Raw genomic sequence first — 25286 nt, 5'->3', positions numbered from 1 at the left:
TAAATTAAACCAAACCGTAAGATGTAAATCATATTCTTCCTTCATACAGAGCCTACTTTTATTTCTTTACTTTCTATGTGTCTAGACTGAAAATTAACACAATCTTTAAGGATTAATGTATGTGATTTTATCAATTATTAAATAGTTCTGAGGAAGAATGGTAAGCAAACATTTTTTTCTATAGTATGTTTTTATACTTCCTGTTCCTAGTGGGTCATACATTCTTCCACTGTTTCATAGAAATATTCTCATTCACTAAAAAATAAAAATATCTTTTTGGGTGGTGTCATGTTGTCTGAGTAAAACTGTGGACCAAATTTATTAATGAACAAGGGACTAAAATGTTTTAAAACAAATTGAATTTTTCAATTTCAGTCATACCTATAATTTCTACAAATCTTAAAACCACAGCATATACTAGTTGCTGATGTCTCTTTTAATTCTTGACTTATATTTTGGGTGTTTAAACTTGGCTATGTTTTTTGAAACCTGAAACTTTTCATCATCTCCTTCTGAGTTGCAGCAACATATGTCATTAATGAAGGGAGTTGGGTAACTTCCCTTGCTTAAATCAACACATGACAGACACCAACACCAATTAGAGAGATCTGCCTAAGGCACAGAATGTTGAAAAAGATACCTGTTGAATGAAAGAGGGTTGATATAAGAAAAGAAAAAATACTACAAAATTGTGTGAAGGATAAATTGAATAACTATAAAAAGAATATTCATATATTGAGGAAAACAAAGTACAATGCCTAATCCAAGTAAACTATAAAGAATTACTGGAGCTTAAGAAAAACTTAAAAGCATCTAGAAGTAAACCGTATGCTTTCATGAGTCCACAATCAAAAGGTAAAGCAGCATTAACACCTAAAAATCATCCCCAAACTTACAATAATAACCTGTAAGATGTATGAGCTGGAGAAGATTGTAATAGTGGAAATAGTCAAAGGCAGGTCATATCACAGTGCACATGACACAGAGATATTGCTTATTACTTTCTCAGCGATAGTGTTTGTCATGACGTACGTGTGTGTGTGTGTGTGTGTGTGTGTGTTAAGGAGGCGTACTTATAGCACTTACGTGCTTTCATGCTGTATGCTGAATATTTTCATTTTTACTCTATTAAACTTCATATATTTTACACATGTCATTTCTTTAGCTTTAACTTTTATGATGTGTTTTGAGATAACATACAGAAATTTCTGATCCCAGTAAGTATGATCACTATATTTCCATAGAGAGAAGACAGTGGGAGTGAAAGAACTTCGTAAAAAGAGGAAGGCAGTGAAGTAGAAAGAATCTAGCAATCAAATAAGAGGAGGAATTCTGGAAGTGTGAATAAGATGAAGAAAGCTAAGTGGTCAGTCTAAAAACAGACTTCTTCGTCCCTTACTGATTTGTAAAACTTAAAGATTCTGTTGATGGTGGGACACAACACATTGACACCTGATAGATGAAAGGTAGGACTCTGTTACCTCTCCAAATGAGAAGGCTGTCAGAACCACACAGGGGTTGGACCCTGGGACAGGGTAACAGCAAGCTGCAGCTGTGGAGAGCAGCTATGTATGGCAAACAAGGTGGGGTTAGCTGGTTTTCCCCTCCCTGTGGATTGCTAATTTGAATAATTCTGAAGACTCTAGAGCAGAGGGTCTCCCCCTAGTTGTCTGATATTTGGTCCCAGGGGAGATTAAGGTGAGTGTGTAGTGGCTCAGAGGGTGAGAACTCACTAAGGGAAGTGGTTGGATTGTGGGCTTCATTGGCTGTTCCTGTGTGTGTGTGTGTGTGTGCCCCCCCCAACACACATGCACACACACATACACGAAGTAAAAAAGAGCTGAATAAACTCTAAATACAAACAAGGCAAATAAAACAGAGAAAATAATAGGGAAGAAAAAAATATATGTTTGCTCCTGAACAGAAGGTTCTTTACAAGGTTATTTTCTTCTTTTAACCTGCAGGGTCATGACTACCTACTTCCTCACACTCCTTTCCAGGTCTTTTGTTGTCAAACGGGGCAGCTGACTTATGTGAGCATCAAATCTTGGCCCACAATCATGTATTAGTTTTAATGTGTTTTATTAGAATTTAAATTTACTTCACAATTTAGTAATGAACTGAGTCTCCCACACAGTTGTGCAACAACTAGTAAACGATTAGAACTATTTATAATTTCTACTTTTATGTAGGAATTCGCCACTATTTGGTGTTAGAAATTTAAAACAATCCAGATGTATCTGTGAGAAGTGGTGGAATGTAGGCAACTGAACACAATTTGCGTTTTGTCTTTTTTCTTTTTTTCTTTTTTCCTTTTTTGAGACGGAGTCTCACTCTGTCACCCAGCCTGAAGTGCAATGGCACAATCTCAGCTCACTGGAACCTCCACTTCCTGGGTTCAAGCGATTCTCCCTCCTCAGCCTCTCAAGTAGCTGGAATTACAGGTGCCCACCACCATGCTCAGCTAACTTTTAAAATATTTTTAGTAGAGGCGGTGTTTCATCATGTTGGCCAGGCTGGTCTTGAATTCCTGACTTCAGATGATCTGCCCGCCTCAGCCTCCCAAAATGTTGGGATTACAGGCATGAGCCACTGTGCCTGGCCTTTGCTTCTAAAAGACTCAATTCAATGCAATCCCTCCCCCCTCCCCCCTCCCTATGATAGGCCCCGGTGTGTGATGTTCCCCTTCCCAAGTCCAAGTGATCTCATTGTTCAGTTCCCACGTATGAGTGAGAACATGTGGTGTTTGGTTTTCTGTTCTTGTGATAGTTTGCTAAGAATGATGGTTTCCAGCTGCATCCATGTCCCTACAAAGGACACAAACTCATCCTTTTTTATGGCTGCATAGTATTCCATGGTGTATATGTGCCTGATGTAAATGACGAGTTGATGGGTGCTGACGAGTTGATGGGTGCAGCACACCAACATGACACAAGTATACATATGTAACAAACCTGCACATTATGCACATGTACCCTTGAACTTAAAGTATAATAATAATAATTAATTAATTAATTTTAAAAAAGACTCAATTAACTTTGATTTACCCTCTTCCTGTGCCCACTGACCACACTATAGATCCCTCTAGTTATCAGATAGGCATCTCAAAATTAACTTGTCTAGAACTAAAACCCTGATTTTCATTCCACTGAACATGAGACAAGACAAAACAAAGCAAAACAACTTCTTCCCATCTTTCCCATTTCATTAAATGGCAGCATAATTTTTGCAACCTCCTATCCAAAAAAAAGATCTAGGAGTTTTCCTTGTCTGTTTCTCACACCACATACCCATCTATCAGCAAATCATAATAAAATGTAAATCGTAATTTAAAATGATGAATTATATCATGGATGATGTATGTTTGTAGAGTAGGATTGAATGCTCACATAATTCACCTGCTTTTTTAGAAGATGAGCATACTGAGAAAGAATAAAAGAGAAGATAATAACCACTCAAAAGATCTCCCTGACTTTTATCTCCTCTCCCCTCATTTATTGATTCTGCCATAGGAGTTTGGATTATACTCCTTAAAGATGCAATTCTAAATGCCGTAAGTCTGAATGTTGAAATTACGAAAGCCAACTTGTGGGGATGAGATTAGTGTGGTTTTGGTTGTATGCAGCATAGTTGCATCATGTTAGCAGCATCATATTGGATATAACTATGATTTTGTTATTGCCTCTTTTTGGAAATTAAGTATAGTTTAAGGAGATGCATATGGTTGCTAAATTGACAAGGAGTAGATGTGTGAACTTAATTTTAGGTGTGTCAATGTGACTGGATTAAGGAATACCTAGAAACCTGTTGAAGTTTTATTTTGGGTATGTCCATGATGGTGTTTCCAGAGGCGATTAATGTGTGAGACTAGATGGTCTAGGTAGGGAAGATCTTTTACTATTAGCTCTGATAATCTAATCCAACTCTGGATCTTGATTGGTATGTTCTTATTCTGCATCTTATTTTGAAGTCAAATTTGTTTGACTCAGTTCCTAGTCAGCTTATTATTAAAAATAGGAATGCAACCCCTCCCCTTTAAGAGGCACTTTGAGTCTCCTGGCTATTCAGCCTGCTTAGGCCTGGGAGCTAGTTAAGAAGACATCTTCCCTGACCCCCATCTATCCTCGACTGATACCAAATCCAAAAGAAAAGAGATTATTTCTGTGTAGGATTTGAAACCTTCTCGTGACTTTTCCTGGTTAAAAGTTTTTCCTCAAAAGCCTTCTTCAGTATTCTTTTCATGAGTTCCTTCTCGTACTTCTATGAGGCATCTGACTTCATTCTCTGTGATGCAGAAACTTCAGTACAGGGGGCAGCTCATCTGGCTTGGAGTTAGGATACCTGACAGAAACACACTTCTTTTCAAAAATGATTTTTTTCTCAAATAATTTTATTATCACATTTTAACTTTTAAATATAAAATCCTTCTAGTTTTTATCTAAGAAATTTTTTAAAATGATATATAGAATCCCCACACCTCCTCATAAAGAAACAAAAAGAAAGGATAGAAGGAAGAAAGGAAGGAAAAGAAAGAAGAAGAGAGAAAGGAAAAAATGGAGGGAGGGAGGGAGGGAGGGAGGAAGGAAGGAAGGAAGGAAGGAAGGAAGGAAGGAAGGAAGGAAGGAAGGAGAAAGGAAAAAGGAAGGAAGGGAGGGAGGGAAGGAAAGGAAAGCTCTGTTGCTTCAAATAAGTTGCTTGAAGTTGCTTCCCATTTGTGTTGGGAAATGAGCATATTTTCAAATCAGTCAGACTCAGGCATGAGTTGAAATCTTACCTATGCTGCTTAATAGATATGTGTCATTAGGTAAGCTTTTTAAAACCATTTTTTGTTATTAGAATGAGCTCCTGGAATGCAGGGAATATGGCTTCATTTTGATACAAGTGCCTAATGCAGAGGAGGTTGGAGAATAAATGAATGAGTAAACCAACAAATCACGAAGCCACTGGATGTCTAAAGAGAGTAAAATGGAATGGTAGGAAGCAAGGAGGGGAAGACTCAGAGAAAGAATGTATAAGATTCTCTGAACGTTTGTATTTTTAATGCTGCTAATATCTTTATCTTAGGGAATTGTTTAATGAGTCAATAAGAATATTTGGGTGCTCACTTATCAATAACATACCTAACATTCATTTAAAACTTGCTATATGTCAAACAGTAAACTATTTTACATGTATTAACTTGTATAACTCTCAAGACATGCCTATGAGAGAGTGGTATTTGTTAATCTCACTTTACAGATGTGGAAACTGATACTGAAAAGGTAAAATCATTTGCTTATAACTTTTAGCAAACAGGCGAAGAAGCTAGAAGTGGACCCTGCCTGATTTCATCCATGACCAAATCTGGACTCCAGATTACTCTGCTAACTGTAGTGACTACTATATTACAATTTACTATGCCTATTCCTTGAGAACTTCTGTGGGGATGATGGCTGGTGAAACTTCTTTGCAAATGACTCTAGAGACTCAGTGACTACTGTGATCATAGCAGAATGGCAATATTCCTTTATGCTAGGAAAAGCCCCACTGACACTGACCTCATCCTCAGACAGTTCTCTCACTTTGGGCTTGGAGTACTGCCCTTTTATAGGATGCTTCCTGATCCATTATTTGGAGCTACAAAAATGCTTTAACGAGATTACTTTAAGTGTCATATCTCTAAGTGCTTTGTATAAATCAACAGTTGGAAAATATTCCATATTTGTGACCTATGTTATAGTTACAATAATGGAAGTTTCAGCAAACTTCTCATTCTTCAACAAAATAATCCTAAATTTGAAATTATCAGCGTACTTAAAAATCAGTTAACAACTGGAACAATATCTAACTGCAAGAGAATCCCAAGAAATGTGATACTAAAATCTCACTTGTAAGTAAATTGTGCTAGGAATAAAGATGCAAAATTAATAACTGGTATTGTCTTTACAGAGGGATCTCCATTGAATTTTCCTTTGATGAGCACAGTTCTTGCAGTATCCCTTCTCTCACCCAATGGCCCCCACTTTTTCCTCCCTTGGATATGCAGTGGTTTTGTGATTTATTTATTTACTTATTTATTTATTTACTCAATTATTTGGCAACCTTAGGCTTGGTATTGTGATAAAGACTTGAAATATAAGGATGAATAGCCTAGTCCTTACTCACTTACTCACAGTTTGGTAAGTGAGATAGATGCATAAGCAAATAACTGTGATGCTACATTATAAGTGAGAAACAAAAGAAATAGCAAAGTGCTCAGAGCACTGAACATAGAGTCACAAAAAAATATCTCTACCAGAGAGATCAAGAGAACCACAAAGAAGGTGACAATTAAGCTTCTCCTAGAAGAGTGAATCAGATTTCTTCAGAGGGAGACAGTGAAGGTGAAAGATCATTTTGGTTAGCATGAGCAAAGGCTTGAAAGTGTGAGGGTCTAAGATGTTTGGGATGTTGTGACATTACATCGCATCAAGTCTACCAATGACAATATATAAACATATCTGTTGCATACTTTATAATGAAACCATCCGTTAAATTGAGACCCTACCTCACTTTTTATTGATTTTCCCCTTACTTTAGTTTCCTTACAGTCAGATTTTTTAAAAAACTGTAGGTCATAAAACAAATTTAGCAGTTCTCTAATAGCATTTCTTTTAAATTGAATAGCATAGAAGAGACTATAATAATGTCAAGTAGAAAAATATCAGAGTGCAATATAATAGGAAAGTACGTAATGTTTTGTGAAACATGTTTAGTTTATTTGTGTCTAAGTGTGTTTCTATGCGTCTGTTCCATAATGTATTTCATATTGTGGGTCACAATAAAAAAAAATTGAAAGCCACTGCAGTAGTAATATTTTCTATTACTTTTCATTGCACTCTTTTTATATTGGTTATGATTAAACCTTGAGTCCAAATGAACCTTGGTTTTTAATGAAGTGACAAGTGACACAGACTGACCTCATTTATAAGCCTGGCACGCAGGCAAGCATCTGTTTTAGTGAACTCTAGTTACATTTTACCAGATGAAATGCTGCTAGCTTGGGAGTGAAACTATCATTTGTAATGTTATTTTAACATTACTTTTCTATTCTGAGTTCTAAACAGTTAAATTAGAGACAATATGTAAAGATATAACCAATTAGTTGTATATTTTCTAAGACACAAGCTTCTTCTAAAATAATCATTCGTTTCTTTCAACAATTATTGAATGTCTACTATGTCTAATGATATTCTACATGCTAGAGATATAGTGGTGGAAAAGACAAGAAAGGTTGTTGAAATAAACATATTTTACATTAAATATTTATATTATACTTGAGGTACTTGTGATTAAAGTGACATGACATAGACTTTTTAAAGATTTAGAAGCAAACTACAAGACATACAAATAAAGAAAACTTAAAAAAAACACCTTCAACTTAGACAACAGACGTCACACTACAGCATGTACTGCATAGGATATTTAAAACTAGATGAGGCAGGGTGTGGTGGCCCATGCCTGTAATCCCAGAAACTTTGGAGGATTGAGGTAGGAGCATCATATGAGGCCAGGAGTTTGAGACTATCCTGGGCAACAATGGGACCCTGTCTCTGCAAAAAAAAAAAAAAAAAATGATAAAAAATTAGCCAGAGTTGGTGGCTGTATTAGTCTGTTTTCACTCAGCTGTAAAGTACTACCTGAGACTGGGTCATTTATAAAGAAAAGAGGTTTAATTGACTTTAAGTTCTGCATGGCTGGGGAGGCCTCAGGAAACTTACAATCATGTGGGAAGGCAAAGGCGCAGCATGGCATGTCTTACATGGCGGCAGGAGAGAGAGAAAGAGAGAGGGGAAGTGCCACCCTTTTAAAACCGTCAGGTCTGGGAGAACTCCCTCACTATCATGAGAACAGCATGGGGGAAACTGACCCCATGATCCAGTCACCTCCCACCAGGTCCCTTTCTCAACATTTGGGGATTACAATTCTAGATGAAATTTGAATGGGGACATAGAGCCAAACCATATCAGTGGTGCTCACTTGTTGTCCCAGCTACCCTGACACTGAGATGGGACGATAGCTAGAGCCTGAAAGGTCAAGGCTACAGTGAGCCATGGTCACGCCCCTGCACTCCAGCCTGGGTGAGAGTGAGATACCATCTCAAAAAAAAACCAAAAAATTAAAAAACAAAAATTTAAAATAAATAAAACTAGATAAGACAAATGGCATATTTCATGAAATGATTTTTAATCTATTTCTTATGTAAAAATTAGAAAACATATGCTTATATATAACATGATTTGCCAAAAAAATGAGTCTTCCACAGGAGGGAATTAATATTTATGCTACTGTTGTGTTGTACTTAAAAAGTTTAAAGTTCTCCACTGAGAGTAAAGTAATAGATTTTTAAAATTGCGTATTAGATGGTGAATAAACCTTGAACTTTACATGTGAAATTTCTTTGATTTATCCTTTGTAATTTTATATATGAATGGTGGTGGAAAGTAATAGCATTTATCGTTTAAAATTTCAGAAACAGTCTGTTTTTATTCCTAACAGTATTTGTAATTACTGTGCTAGGATTTATAAAATTTATTCTCTTTGCTTTATGACATTAAAAAACTGTATTTCACAATATGTTAATTGAAGGCCTTGTATTATAGAGTAAGATGCTAGGTTGGGAAAAATAAACATATTTGACCTCACTGAGGAAGTGTTTTAACAAAATGTAAATAAATGTTTTAAGTTATTATTAAATATATTTCTTCATGTATTTTTTAATACCATTGTATGTCTTCATACTGCTTTCTGTATCATTATTCTCACTTGCTTCCCAGGCTGTCTTTTGTCATTTTTAATTGCTCCTTGGAAGCTGTTTAGGAATATAAGTCTTTGTTGGTCACTTCTGGAAATTTATTTTACCAAATTTAACCCAGTGTCTATTTCCGTGTTTTTTAATTTTTTCTCAAAGTGTCCTCTAACCTCAATTATTTATTGAAGGTTTGCTTCACTTTTAAGAGTGAGTGCTACATATATTATTTTCATTTGGGAGAAAGACTATGAGAGAAAAGGAGAGTTATCTACATAGGAGGAAAAAAATAACGTCTTTATTGATCATTTTTAAACTCAAAATTTAAGTATTTCTTAGAGAAATGAGAAAATTCATGTTTGAGACAATGTTGAAAGTTTAGAATGTGGGACACACATAGTAACCCAGAAAATTCCCGTGTTAAAGTCTTCTAACTGTGATCACTTGACAATAAAAGCTAAACTGTTTAAATCTGGCTTGACTTTTCTTTTTAATGGTGTTAAGTTTCAAGGATATATTTAAATATTTTTTCATCTTATTAAGTGAGGTATTTGCTTCCTTTGCCTTCACATGAGATAAGCTATAGTTGCTTCAGTTGGACTACATTTTCCTAAGGTGAACAGCTTGGGTTGAGTCCACACTAAGCTAATAAAATACTTAGACAAAAGATAATCTTTGATAAATGTATCAGTGAGTGATCAGAATATATAAATAGAAATATAGATTTTGAAAAACACAAGATAAAAATCAAATGGGAATTTTTACATATGCTAAAAAAATTAAAATAAAAACACTATATTCGTGTCTCTTCAGAAATCTTTTGTATTACTTCTCTTTTGTCACACACACAAAAAATTATTCAGCGCAACTCTTAGATGTTAATGAAAAAAAAACACATTCTTTATTTCTCCTGGTATTTTTCTTTTGGATCTTTCTGAGAGACAGAGGATCTGCTATAATGCAAAATTTAAGGCCAAAAAAAAAAAAAAAAATGCCTGGAAGAAATGACATGGAGATGTAAGCCTCCTTTTCTTTCCCGCCAAACTGTATTTAGCATTGTTCCTGAATCAACAAAAACATTGCCTTACTCTTTGCTTTTTATAACACCAATAATGAATAATGTGACAAGAATATTCATATCTGGGGAGAAATAGGATGCAAGATTTTGAAAGTTCAAGGTGCTACATTTTTTGAACTCATTACATATATGGATAATTCTTAAATTAACATTTATTGGCTGATGATGTTTTGATCAGGAAAACTTATCAAGAACATTTGATTTTTTACTAAATTGTATGTGTTCAGACACTCAAAATTCTTTGTTGGGGCTCTAGGAATACTCAGATCTGATCAAATTTTAGGAAATTTTATCATTCAGATTCGTTCACTAAAACTCATCAGTAACGAGTTCTGTATGTTTTGTTGTTATTTATGTTTATCCAAGCTGTTATGTAGAGCTCTTAAAAATGCTGTTTCTCCTTAAAATTAAGAATGACTATTTCTTCCTTCTTTTAGAAAGCTAAGGAGGAAATGTGGAGCTGATAGCTGCAAAACCAAATTAAACTAAAATAAAAAGTTTGGAGTTCGATGACTCCAAACTTTTCAGTCTGTTTTCTCTTCTTTATTACATGTATTGCCACTAGAAGCAAATAACTGATGCAGTTTCTGCCAGATAATAGCAATAATAAATGTGAAATGTGAATAATTTTTTAAATTATATCTAAAATCATCTACATCATTTAGCTATTGTGGAGGTACAGGTAGTTTCTATTTGGGAGTGAGGCTAGGTAACTCATCATTATAAAAATGGTATCCAAGCAAGGATCAGAACACCTGTGCCACTGCCATTGTAAACATTGGATGGCAATATACATGAAACTGATGAACATGAGAACGAAACAAAATAAAAAGTGTAATACGTTTTATCTATGCTCCGTGGGAAGTGGTAACCTGTGGCAATCAGTACACTCAACAAGCAGTCCCCGCGCATTAGAGGTGAATCAGACACTTGAACATCTGTCCACTTCGTGGAAGACATTTCATCTCAGAATACACGTACTAATAAACAACAGTTGGAGACAATTGTCTCTGACATTCAACATAATTCTGAGCTGAGGCTGAGAGAAGGAAGGGTGGAATTGTATTTCCTTTGGTAAAGCAAAAACAGCCGTTAAGTGCAGGCTCTTCTAAAAATGTGATATTTAAAGAGAATTGTAAGACATCAAAATGTTCAATTTGGAATGAAGAGTGGCCGAAGTTACTGGAAAGCTCGTGCCTCCGTCTGCAAAATCACTGGCCAGGAAAGCAAAAACTTTTCCAACACCCAATTTTAATATTGTGCTAAAGCTATTGACTCTGTTAAACCTCTAGAGTTAAATATGATCCCCTCCCCACCCCCCACCTTTTCTCTCTTAGGTTAGTGTTTGGGGGACAAGGAGGGGGCTGGAGCTTGGCCCCAACCTCGGAATTGCTGCCAAGGGCTTGTAATACAATCTCTCCCCGTTTGAAGGGTAAATCAGTGTCAATTGCATTTGCTGTCCACCAGAAAAAGTAAGCATTTTACTTCCGCTCAGTCTATGAGGACTGATGAAATGTAGGAAATCTGTTTCTGGCAGGGAGAAAAAATCGTTTTCCCAAACAGCACTAAAAGGAGCCATCAGAGAAGTATGAAGAAGGGTAGTGCGGCTGTAGCTGCTGCCGCTGCCGCCAAGCTGGTGGGGTGCGGGGATCGGCTGCTGCAGGACCTGCGCCTGGAGGGGGCCGGCCCCGAGAAGCTGCAGGAGCCCAGCCCGGAGCCCAAGAGCCTCTGAGAGCCGCCAGCAGCCCAGCTCGGGAAGCGGGGGTGAGCATGACTGGCTGGCCCAGTTCTGCGCCAACGCCGCCGCAGCGCGCGCGCTCTGCAGCCGGGGCTCACGGGAGCCCCTGCCTGTCTGCTGCACCCGGGGCGGCGGGGGAGGGGAGAGGTCATTAAAAAATAACCTCAGTAACGAGGCGGGGAAGAGTGAAGAGCGGCAGACAGTTGTACAGGCTTTTTCTCTAAGAGTGGGTATTCGCTGCAGGGGGTGACTTTCTGATTCCCTGGAAACAACCATGTGTTCCTTATCCCTATTGTGGAACACCCCAGATGACCGCAGCGCGTAAGCCCGCTGAGGTGGCTCTGCAAACCAGGGACAGAGTGAGGATTTTTAATGAACACATCGATTATAAATGTACACATATGCATTCGTGCACAAGAATATCTGTAATGCATGCTCAGCATTGCCTGTTATGGGGGCGGCGGGCAGTGGGTGGGATGGAGCCAGAATGGTCTTAAAGGGCTGATCCTGAATGTTTTACTTCAGTCGTTGAGGCCAGGGTGGGAGGAAAGAGCACCACATGTGTGATCTGCGGTGATACTCACTGTTTGTGTCTGATAAGTTTGATGAAATTAGGTTTTATGTGAATAAAACGCTAGCCGATATATATCAACACACTTTGGGAAGATTTTGCATGGTATTGTTCTTTTTGTTCGGTCCAAAGTTGAGACTGGAATCTGAAATTGTTTGGGGAACAAAGGAGGCAATTTTGGTTTGGAGACATTATTTACACTGGCAAAATTAAATTCTGTCAACTCAGTATGGTAAATTACCATTAACTTAGCTCAGACATCCGAAGAAGTTTCCATTGTCTTGAATGAAGAGGGAGCAAAAGTGAGAGTTAACATATTCTATTTCTACATTCCAAAAACAGTTGAGGTTGGGGGAGGGTTATTATTTTCCCAGTTAACCTTTTTGAAACCACAGTCTTTACCCTCTCCATCTTCATCTTCATCCTCTCACCTCTGCGATCTTCTTACAGTGAAGTGTTTGCAAAACGTTATTCTTATAAAATTATCTCCTCCAACCCTCTCCAACAAAGTTAGATCAATTGTGTATGGGAGTTCTTATGCCAAGGAAATAAGATCTGCTTGTGCACAGGAACATCCATTAGACATTCTAGTATTAAAATAAAGGCTTGGATAGGTTGGATGTGCCAGCCCGGCAGAGGAAGAACACCTTTCCTCCCCACTTATCCCCTGAGATTCACAGAGGCAAGGCAGGTAACAAGCCCTGTGCTCATTGCTTCTTTACCCCAAACTCTTAGCAGTGTGGACACTGATTAACTGCAGGTGGGGTCTGATTCGCCCAGCTTGACTTTGATATTGATCAATGAACTCCTTCTCAAGGAATGCTTTCCTCTAACTGCGGTGAAGGTGGTGGCTCTGGTGGTCCTCTCCAACATGGGTGTCTGGGTTTTGACTGCCTAAGAGAAGGTAAGGGACAGATGGATGAGGCATGGGACAGTGTGCCTTTGCAATGCACACTGGAGACTTTGCACGGGGCTGCCTGCATGGTCCCTTACATGGAAAAGGTAGCTTGGATTTCAGCCTGAATGCTACTGAAGTTTGGGTTTATTTCATTACTTTACTGTTAAACACTATACTGTGGAGTTATGGACTGTGGTTTACTGGGAAATAAGTTCACATGGCAAAAAATTATTTCACCTGGTGCAAAAGGTCATGTGATTGCCCTGGAATTTTTTTAGCATCTTGGTTAGAAACTTCAGTTAAACCTCAAACTTTCAAGTATGGTGAAATATCTGGTCTTATATTAACCCTAAGTATGTTGTGTGTTACTTAAAAATCTTACTTCAAGACTGGAAGTCTGCACTGAAGACTCAGGGAAACTTTGGAAAGCTAAGTTACCTTGGTTGAAACGGCATGATGAGGCTATCACTGTTTACAGAGAGACTCCTGTTTAAAACTTCAGGGTATGTTGTGAGGTTAGTTTGGTATCTTTGTGGTTTTGATATTAAGGTCCAAACAGGATCCAACTGGTTCTTTAAACCTGAGCAACTAGGAAGGTTTCCACTCACTGTTTTTTGACTAGTAAAATGAACTGGAGTAAAAGTAGAAAATAATATGTTGTCAAAATTAAGTAAGAGGCTTATGTAATTTTCTGTATTAAATGTTTTCAGGGTCAATACAATTAAAACTTTGTTGATTTTACTCCCTTATGTGAGACCATGTCATATACGTATATATATTTCCACAGAATGTAGAACCCTGCTGGTTCTTAACTACATTATAGCTAATTAAAACAGAAATATTTATATTTAAACAACAGAAAAGAATTTTCTCATGAATTGAGGTTTACCTAATCAACTCAGATAAAATTTTGATGTAAATCCTTAAATATTCTAGTTGTTAATATTGTTAATAACTGTCAGATGGTTTTCTATTTTAATTATGTTCCAAGCTAATCTGGTAGGGGTTAAAAAAAACTATGCTAAATTGTTTGGAAGGATGGTTTAATATGATTTTTTTAAAACTTTAAAATATCCCTAACAACATGAAAATATAGAAAATCAATTCTCACTCAGTTTTTTTAAAATCATGATTTGAGAAGAAATTGTTATTTGTAACTATACCATCATTTCACCCAAGACAAATCAAGATGGGACTGTGGGATAAAAAAGAACTCTCTAAAAGGGAGTCAGCACTATACAAAATTAAGAATCACAAGAGATGAGTAGGATACTTTTAATAATTATGACTAAACAGTCTTGTTACTGTGGACAAAATATCCTCTTAGGCTACCAACCCCTTATTAATAACGGGGAGTCTGAATATATTGTTATTCTAAGGTTCCTTTGAATTAAAGAGATTTATTATGGAATTAGATAAACTACCATTAAGTGTCATTTTGCTTTATGTTTGGTGCTTTTCAATTTGTGGATAAATTGCTCTACTGAACCCGAGGTGGAGGTACCATTACAAGGTCTGAAATTGCCTTTCTGTTGAAATTATGGACTTTATTTTCTGATTAGACCTTTATAGTAAGATTTTGCATCCATAACATTGGTTGAAATTGTATATTTTGTGAGATACTATTAATTAGTCAAAATGAATCACAAGAGTAAAGAACCCACAATGATGAAAGAGACATCTACAACTTTCCTGGGTAATTTGTTCTTTGAGTTCAGCTAGAAAAATGGCATTTTCTCTTTCCAGATTTTGGAAGGGTATTCAGTTTGGAGCACTGTTTATTTTTAATTTTAAAAGCTAATGTGACTGACTGATAAACTATTTCCTCAGTGTTTGACACCTGTAACACATGAAACTGAACAGATGTAAGGACAAGTGCTGCAGATGAGAGCAACAAAGGTTACCTTTAGGGAGGAGACCTTTGACTGTGGGTTGATTAGGATTCATTGTTTTCAATGTTCACAGTTGAATCTGTGTGTGTAGATGGGATGGCGGTAGTGATGTCCTCTCACACTTACTTTGAGAGGTATATAGCATTTCCCTATTAACTGATTAATCATCATCTTAGGGGTAGCGTTCTTCTCAATATGAAGAAAACTTGGAATAATCCATTATCTGTTGTATCATTAATACATTTATTTGTTCTCCCCCTTGTTCTTTGTCTTTTCTTAATGATTTAGAGTTCTATAAAATATTCCTATTTTGTCACAGAATTGCTTTTCTTTTTGGGATATGTCAATAGAAGTTTTATTTTGGCACATTTCTGATGGTGATCATTTCTATTTTGCTAATAAAAATATATTGAATATTAAATATATGCCAAGCATTGGCATAAATATTTAATCCTCACAATTATCTTTAAGGTTTTGGCCTCCCTTGTATAGAGTAGAAAACACAGGTACAAAGAGGAAAATTCATACGACTAGAATAGAATAGCTACTAAATGGTTAGGTAGTGCAGCTATTATTTGATCCTGGACTTCTCATTCCAGTTCCAATATTCTATCCATTATTCAGGCTTCTAAGTGAAACCTCATAGCAGACAGAAGTGTATATCATTTCATTTTTTTGTCTTTTCAGTTGCTTTTCTATGTCATATCGCAATGCATTTTCTCTAACATGTCGGCACAGTCTAGAGATAAGCCAGAAATCATCTTGGTCATAGTCAAAGCACACCTCTAGGTGGCATGGAAGAATACTTTTTCTTCAGAGTCAAAACTGATGTCCTCAGCTGGGATTCTGGGACAACAAACTAGACAAAGTCTTTAAACATGTGATATTTTACTTACAAAGTCATTATTTTTTTCTTTTTCTCCTGGGCTATTTCAAGTCTCATCATATTCATAATTGTTATTCCAGAATCACTTCTGCTATGGAAAGAAAGAAAAAATATATACACACACAGTCTTTGAAGGATTTAGTATTAAGTTTCTGCATGTTTTTCTCTTTAAGTTTTATTTTTCTGAATTCCTAGACCTAAGGGTTGGTTATCCATTTTAGGAAGACCGAGAAAGCTTGGAGGAGCCATAGAAGTATTTGAGTCTTACTCTTCTTTTTAAAGTATTGACTTTGTTTAACAATTACCAAAGTTACTTATCAAGCTTTTAAAATACTTGGACTATATATACTTTATTGGAAACATCATTCAATGTTTAGGCACATTATACAAAAAGGTTTTTCTTTCTTCCTAACCTCACTGTTTTCTTCAAGTCTGATGAATCATCAGTCACTTTATTTCCCACCTTTAAAAGTTACCCCTTGGCATCTCTTGTGGTTTTGAACACTTTTGAATGAATTAAAAGAACTGAAATGATCTTTTTGTGTAGCTTGTTCTTTAGGATGTAATTCATCTGATCCATATTGACTAAACATTTCTTTAAAAAGTTATAAGACGGGTAAAATTCCATAGTGATCTTTTTATGGGAATAATAGAAATTAATTTGACCTTTCTTCACCACAATGTAATCATTGTAGTTGGAAACTACTTCACCAAGGGGTAAATTCTCCATACTCCAAATTTTGATCATGCTAGCTGAATCCATTTTCATGTTTCGTATTCATGGCTAGCCAAATCTAAATCCAAGACCTCCATGTATTGACTTTCAGCCAAACCGTTGAGTCATGTTAAGTTTGGCAGTGATTTGAAATGTGAAAAAAGGATCAGGAGAAATTGGATTGAGAATCTGAATTCTTTTAAAGGATCAGGAGAAATTGGATTGAGAATCTGAATTCTTTTAAGAAGGGACTTAAACAGAAGAGTCCTTATCTATGACAGTGACTTTAGGTTTCTACATATTTGACATAAGTCTAATTGTGTAACTTCTACTGCATGTTAATTACTCACTAAGCCTTCTTTCTCTCACCTCTATCTTGTGGGAAAATGTAACTGTATTTTTGCTTTTTTTTTTCACCACTAAACTTTTGACTGTATACAAAGTAGCAAAATAAAAATTGCCTAATTTTTCTTATTGTTTTTACTTAATGTTCATCTCTAATTATTAGAAGGTAGTTTGAGTTAGTTTTCTGGCAAAACACAGGACAGAGTACATGAGAAATAAATGTGCCACTGTCAAGGAAAATAAAAACTTCACTGTTTAGAGGTTTTGAGGGAAAGGATTGTGTCCTTCTGGCTCATTGAAATTGTTACATGCCATTAGGCTTACTGTAAACTATCCCTTGATAAATTCTTTGCCGGACAATGAGCTTAAGAATCTGAGGTGTCTTCTTGCTTTTGTAGAGCAAAATAGGACTCTGATGCTTAAATGGAAGTTGCAGAGCACATAATAGGGTGTAGGTAAAGTTACTGAACGGCCACATCTCACTTTCAGGAAAGTAGTGGGAGAGATTGTGTCTTGAGAAGAAAGGCATTTTAGAGGTAACCCTTTTAAGATTTCAATTAGTTATTTCAATATATGAATCTTGTGCTCACATGTATTACTTAAATGTTTCTGAGGCTAGCTGGCATATAGGAATCTTAACCAGCTACAGGGAGATGTTTTGTTTTTTCTGGGACTAGACATATATTTTTTTTAACTGGGGCAGAAAATGCTTTAGGTTTTTGGTGTTTAATCACAGAATTTGGAGAAAACTTTAGGACTTTATATGGATAATGTCATTATTAACTATGAAATAATAAAAAGTGGTGATGTTCTGATTCCCGTAATGACAATCTAACAACATATGGCAAAGTATATTAAAAGCAGTTCACATTTATAATGGTTGAATTTATATATATATATATATATATATATATATATATATATATATATATATATATATATATAAACATATATGTAATGTTTTCAGAGAAAATTTATGGTATTTTTTTCAAAAAATTACTCGAGTAATTTAATTATAAATGAAATTATGCTTTTAAATAGTGTACTTATGATACCTTTTAGGTACTTACTCATACTCCCAACAGTCTTTTCTATCGCTACAGCAAAATATTTGGGAGATGCTCCCACTTTGCATTTTTCTAAACACCAGTGTCTTATTTTTTCTTCAAAGGCAATATTTAAAAGAAATTAACTTATGTTAAGTGAATTAGAGTTTGAGGTTACCTGGAAAGGAATACTATGTAGAGTTTCAAATGATAAAACCAAAAGGAGAATATATAACTTATTGGTAACTTTAAAATGCCATAAATACTGGAATATCGCTGAAAACCCCATGATACCATATAAACATTACTTCTGGCCTATTGTAAATATTTTCATTTTCACTGTCATATAGTCATAATGCATCTGGTTATTTCATAAGCATATTTATATACAGAGTAGAATCCTACATGTTGTTAAACATTATGACTATTATATTAACTGCTTCATTAGTTCTTCTGTAGTCTTACATCCTATAAATAATGCATACAAAAGTGCTATAGTCTGTCTAGGCATGGTGGCTCACGCCTGTAATCCCAGCATTTTGGGAGGCCGAGGTAGGTGTATCACTTGAGGTCAGGAGTTCAAGACCAGCCTGGCCAACATGATGAAGCCCCATCTCCACTAAAAAATACAAAACAAACAAACAAATAAACCAAAATGCTATATTCAAGGCCAACTATTTTTCAAATACCTTGTCTACAACCCAAGTGGGGGATTGCACTACTTTACAATATGGTCAGGTTAATGAAAGCATCCTTGTTTTTATAGGTGTAAGATATTTAAGTACTTCTACTCCAAAGATAATTTCAAACAAAACCCTGCATGTAAAACAAATACAGTGGAAAGATAAAAAGCAAGAAAGAGAAAGAGATTATTGTAGCGATAGCAGAGGACAAACAAACACCTCTGGCAGCATTTGTTAGAACTATGGTGCAGTTCTTGGGTTATCATCAATATGGGTTCTTAACTATTCCGTTTTGTAAAAATGTGTCATTACAGAAAGGGCAGTGGTCTTGGGAATACGAAGACTCAGGTTCAAGACTAGTTCTGTCATGACCTAGCTATATGATCTTGGTGAAGTCACTTATCCTCTCTCTCTCTCTTTCTTTTTCTTTTTTTTTTTTTTTTTGGTTCCTTTGACTGCAAGAGAGAAGTGTAGTAGAGAGTCTTTGGGTATACCTCTTCCCCCGCTTTTTACCCAGTTCTCTAAATTGTGAGTCCATGATTGCTTGGCCGTCTCCAAAAAGGAAGTGATTTGCTTAACATTTTAGGCTACAATATTAAAGGTAATGATCATGTGTTTACAGTGAGTTGTACAAATGCTGTCATTGCTAGTGTTCAGTTCATAAAATTTGGTGAAAATCTATGGTTTTAAATAGTAGCCAAACAATAGGAGCTAACAAACTGGACACTAACATTTTAACATTTTTTTGTGTTTCAATAAGTGGAATTTCTTGCTTAGAAGCTGGCTCTTTCCAAGTATATTGTTTCATACAAACTTGGAGCTTCTTGTTTGATTTTCTATTTGACCTTTGATTACTGCTGTTTTCCTGCTAAGTGGTTGGCCAAAAGTGAGAGGGCCAGTACAGATAAAGCAAATAGTGTTTCATGGGGTTTAATAATTAACAAACTGATCTGTCATCAAAAAACCCATAGATCCAGTTCATTATAATGTCATGATGACAACATTTTAGTGAGAGAAGTCTGTATAAAAAGCAATTGCTCTTTTGTTTCCAAAACAGGTATTACAAGTGGATAAATAATGTGCACTGCTCTGAGCCCAAAGATACGCAGTGGACCTGGCCTCTCTGATATGCATCAGTATAGCCAATGGCTAGCCAGCAGACATGAAGCTAATTTGCTACCAATGAAAGAAGATCTGGCCTTGTGGTTAACCAATCTATTAGGTAAGGTTATAAGATCTCATTTTGTGATCAAAGATAACAGTTTTTGTTTTATTTTTCCTCCTGTAGTGTCCTTCACCTAAGCATGTGATAGCACCTTGGAAAGAAAGACTTTTACTATTTGGCATTTGCACTGGGGAAACCTGAGGCAGGTGGAAAATTTTAATGAATTTCCCAATGTCTGTCACATTAACTGTGCTTAGTAATTCCAATATGATGCACTCAAATGTGGAAATATGCGGTCAGATTGCTTATTTTATCTATATGCTGGTCTGATTTATTTTTGGCTTTTCTTTCATGCAGCTGACCAATTTGACCTATTCTTTTGACATTGTACACAGGCCACAGTGTCTGTAAAATCTGGCTTCTAAATCTGGATTTCTTTGCCCTACTTTTACAGCACACCTTCTAAAACTGCTGAATACTCAGACTCAGGAACAAAATCATGTATCCTTTTTCCAAATGAGCTGACTGGAATCATCTAACCCTGAACTAAAATTTTTCATTTCCATTTGCTTTTGTTTTTAAGGTCTAGTCTAACAGTACTTTTGCTGACCTCATGCTACCTCCTGGTAAAGATGCCTATCCTTTTGTTGCTGTTGTGCTTTCATATTCACAGGATAAAATTTCAACTATGTGAAAAATAGAATCACATATTTAAAGGATCATCATATATAGCAACACTATTTCCACTAAGTTTTTCACAGAGAATAAATTTAATTTAAATGTGAGAAAAAAGATCCCTGTAGACTTTATAAGATACAAGATTTGAGCATTGCGTAAACATAGAACTTGCATGCAGCTTTATCATTTGCAGGGGAGATTTCATCAACACTATTTTATTATTTAAAGAATCTGTCAAGGTAAGGGCTGTTATCCTTATTTTCTAGCTAATGAAACTAAAGAGCTTAGGAAGGTGCACCCCGTCCATCTGAAATTTTAGCAATTTTTGGCAGGGGTTTAGCACATTTTATCAGAGTTTTGCTTTCTCTCCATGGCTCTGGATTTTTGCATGGCTTTTGTATTTATTTATTTTTTAGTCTTTATCCTAGGATTTCTTTATCCTATGTTTCGTTTTTCTTCATGGTGTGCACACAATTTTGGCAACTCTGTAGTCTAACCAAGGCTACTGAATATGGGTATGCAAATTGTACCCTTCACCAGCAAATAGTGAGGTCAGAAAAAGAAGACACTCCCCAGAAAGACCCTTCACGCTGCTATGGAAGTCTCTCCTCCAGAAGGAAGGGGCTACACCTTTCAGCAATTCATTCATGCAGAGGACCTTTTATCTCCATCAAGGAGTGGGGGTTATTTAAGCCTAAGCAGATGGATTTTTCTCTCTCTTCTGTCTTTTTTGGGTTCACTAATGATTGCTATATTAGGAATTAATTATTAAATTTGAGCTATCTGTTTTCCGATGTAGGCAATCACAAGTATGGTAGTATAGAATAAAAGTTAAGAGCACAGGCTCTGGAAATAGACTGCCTGTGTTTGAACCCCAGCTCTGCCACTTGGTAGCAGTGTGATCTTGGGCAAGTTACTTACCTCTCTTGTGCCTCATTTTCCTCATCTGTACAGTGGTAATAACAGTAGTAACTACTTTGTAGGGCTGCTGTGGGAGTGAATGATTAAAATACGTATAGTACTTTGAACAGTATCTGGTCCTAGTAAACACTATACTGTTTTTGTTATTATACTACTTATATAGTTCAGTGAAAATTTGATTTTGTGCATCATTTTTTCATTTTTTTCCAACAAACATTTGAGTGTGCAGCAGCATAAGCATTGGTAAAAACATCGACTCTGGAATAAGAATGCTTCAATTCAAATCTTGGTTTTATCACTTACTATGTGATACTGGGCACGTGTCTTATTGCACTGTGTCTTGGTTATATAATCTATAAAATAAATACCATAATAAAACCGACCTTATGGGATTGTTGGGGGTTTGAATGAGATAATTGCCTTTAGAAGAAGGTATGGCACATAATCAAGCAGTAAATAATAACTATTATGATTATTGTGTTCCAGACAGTCATCTAGGTACTGGAAGATAGTGATTAAGAATAGATGTAGTACCTATTCTTGCAAAGCTTAGAGTAGATTAGCAAAAAAAACACAGTAAATAAGTAATTGAATGTATAATCTATTACTTGTTATAAACACTAAAAGATACAAGTTGCAATTAAAATGTAAATTGAGGTAGGAGTAGGGCAAAGGATCAGAGGGATTGGGAAATCTTCTTTATGGGAATGTATATTTAAACTGAGAACTAAGATTAATAGCTAGCCAGACCAAACATGGGGTAAGAGCCTTTGCAAGGAGGGAAGGGCATGTATTGAGGTAGGAAGGAGCTTGGTACATTGCAAGAAATGAAGCAAGTCTAGTTTCAACAGAAAAGAAATAGAGAGTTTCATGACACATGTTTGGGCTGGATCATATATTACTTTGAAGATCATATTAAGGAGCTTATAATTTACAGTATGATCTATGAGAAACCATTGAGATGTTCTAAACAGAGGAAGAGTGTGATTAATTAGAGTATAGCCTGCTTATAAAGGTATGCTATAATGTCCTATGACTTGTCATCAAAGGCATTTTATTTAGTGAGTGTGGTAATTTACAAGGCAGCTTGATCAGTGTGAGCAGCCCAAGACAGCCTCAAAGAATAGAGAGTCAGTGTTTGTAATGGAAAGATCCTTGGATTAAAAGTCAGGAGACCTGGCTCCTAACTGGGCGTCAGGAGACCTGGCCTCTGGTTCTGGCTCTGCTACTTGGTAGGAAACTTGCCCAAAGTCACTCAGCCATCTTTTCTGGGCTCAGTGTCTTCAACCATAAAATGAAGGGGTTGAAGTAGATGATCTCTAATGTCCTTTCCAGATCCCAAAGTCTGAGTTTTAGGAAATCCATCTCTTGAGACCCAGTTTGGGGTAGTTGAGAGAGTCATCAATATACATAAACAGGGAGGAGATTTACATAAATGAATGACTTTTTTCCTTCAAATTAAGACTTTTTTAATGTTAGTAGTTATAACACAAATGCAATTCATGACTTGTGAAATTTTCTCAGAAAAGGAATCCTAAAAGAATCTCAAGATACAGTAAAGTTTAACCTTTGAATTGACTTCAGTTCATACAAAGTAGACAGATAATAGACTTCAAGTCAATATTCTCATCGCAATTTGATAAGTGGACTAATAACCTGAGATTATTGAAACGTGGTAAAACATTTGGAGGTAGAAAAATGCATTGTGTACTAGAATGGTGATAATAAGGAGGGAAAGAATAAATTTATGGTTATGTTAGAAGATATTTTTCTTACACTTAGGTACATTTAGTACTCACATACTTTGGAAATAGAGCAATTAAAGTATATTTTAAAATAATTTATTATTGGCTGTTTTGTCACTTCAGAAATATTTGCAGATTTTTATTATGCCACTCTTTTTCAAGTCTTGCTTTTTATCTACTTGAAAGAGATACAAAGTAAAAAACATAAAAAGAAAATGTCTTGAAAGTAACTTCAGAATTGATATATCTCCTCTGAATTCCTAACTGAGGTAGAAATTTACATGTTAAATTAAAACTTTTAATTAGATGTTGCTGTTGTGCCATTAGAGTTTACTTGTGGAAAGATTTTTCTCCTGATTTCTAGTATGCTTGTCTAAAATGTAATTTTTTTCCTTTTATGTTTTTCAAAAGGAGTATTAATGATGTTCTAAATTCAGATATTTCTGATCGTACATATAAACTGTCTATTAAAAATATGGTTCCTTAAAGAATACTCCATTTATATTCTGATATTTTGATGGATCAAAATGATTCGATGGAGAAGAAAGTGATTTTATTAGTTCATAAACCAATGTTCATATTCATGTAATGTATATATGTATTATACTGTCATTTCCCAGAAATATACTTACTTAATCAGTAATAATAATAAATATCATTTTAAATTCCTAGGCATAGGATTAAAGCATCAACTGCAAACTTTTAAGCTAACTGAAATTTATATATTAGAATATAAAATACAAGCTGTCTTGTGATGTTAACTAGTTAAAATGAATAAATAGTTTATAGTAGCTGAGATTTATCTAGGGGGTAGCACACATTAATTAACGAGAAGATTATCATGTAATATTTACTGACTATTTACATATCCTTGGATATATCTACTGATCTTATAGAAAATACTCTTTGCAGTCCTAGTATGTTTTTGAATAATGGCTGGCACCACGGAGCAGTTTTGTGACCAACATTCAAAAAAGACAGCAAAACAGTCATGAAGATCTTATCGTCTTTCTTTATAAAAAGTTTCTTCAGCCATTGTTGCCTATTGACATTAAATATACACATTTTATTTTTATTTTAGGTCTTTTGGTATTTTTGCTCATGAACCAAATATTGCTAATCTTTTATTTAACTATGCCCTTAGGGTATATTAGAACATGAATTGTATATGTAAATAAAGCTTGGGGAAATTTTTAATTGTCATTGTGAGCAAACAGCATGTTATTACATTAACAGTCCTGGATTATGGCAACCACCCATTATTCAAATACATTAGGCATATTCTACTACTTTTATAATTATTGATGGACTTGTGAAGAATATTACTGGCTTGGCTTTGATTATACACTAAAATAAATGTTCTCAAATTGTCTATTTCATATGTATTTTTAATTGAAAATGATGGCTTGCCTTTATTTTCAATTAATATTTGTCTAATGCTGTATAAATTACATGGGAGTGTATTTCAAAGAAAGGATTATAGTTGTTAAACATCAAATAAATTAAAATTGTTCTTAAAGCTTATAGATCTTTAGGATATAGGCATATGTGTTTGGATAATGCAGGGACTTTGAATACATCATCAGATATATTAAAAATCAAGTTATGCTGAATTGATTTTACTTATATTTAGAAAATGCATTGACAGTTGATATCATGGTGATTTTCCCCCTCTCTGAGCTTTGTGCATGCATACAAAATAAAATGCAGTTGTTTTCTACTTAATACAAGCAATATGTAACATTTCATTATTTTCAGTTATTCTTAAAAAATAAAATTTTCAGCATTAAACATTTAAGCACCTATTTATTAGGGTTGCTGCTGTCAAATACAGCTACTATCTAATGAGTTTGGAACAGCTTGCTTTTCTTTTTTCTTGTGGCCCTTTTGCCAGATACTTATTCTGCAGGGTTCTCATATTCTTGGTATAGCCAACAAAAATTCCGTAGGACAGGTGGTATCTTGTGTTAGTTCAAAAGCTTACAGAATCACCTTCATGTTCACAAGTTGACACCTTTCAGAGCAGTTATCCTAATTTTGTATGTGATTTGTGCAGCAGAACCAGCTTTATATTTTTTGATGTAAATTCAGGGTAGACACTTGAAAATTAGTGTGAAGCAAGTGCTGGTCTAGGGATTTTGCATATAATGAACTGTTT

At 35.4% G+C, this 25286-nt stretch overlaps 1 protein-coding gene across 4 annotated transcripts in view; it reads left to right on the top strand.

Annotated features, from left to right (window-relative positions):
• Window positions 1-25286, top strand: part of GAS2 (growth arrest specific 2) — a 179708-nt gene that overhangs the window by 24551 nt on the left and 129871 nt on the right. For 2 of the 4 annotated variants that reach the window (XM_005578376.5, XM_065528371.2), the window contains exons 1-2: window positions 11288-11609; window positions 19677-19841. In XM_005578376.5, coding sequence (XP_005578433.3) covers window positions 19697-19841 — 145 coding nt within the window. In that variant the 5' untranslated portion in view covers window positions 11288-11609; window positions 19677-19696. Of the gene's footprint in view, window positions 1-11287; window positions 11610-19676; window positions 19842-25286 lie in introns of those variants that run through there. The other 2 variants (XM_045371618.3, XM_065528372.2) reach the window with 1 other exon arrangement.

The sequence above is a fragment of the Macaca fascicularis genome, chromosome 14, assembly GCF_037993035.2.
Source record: "Macaca fascicularis isolate 582-1 chromosome 14, T2T-MFA8v1.1".
Taxonomy (NCBI): Eukaryota; Metazoa; Chordata; class Mammalia; order Primates; family Cercopithecidae; genus Macaca; species Macaca fascicularis.
The sequence above is the reverse complement of the archived record's forward strand: the minus strand, read 5'-3'. Positions and strand labels throughout refer to the sequence as shown.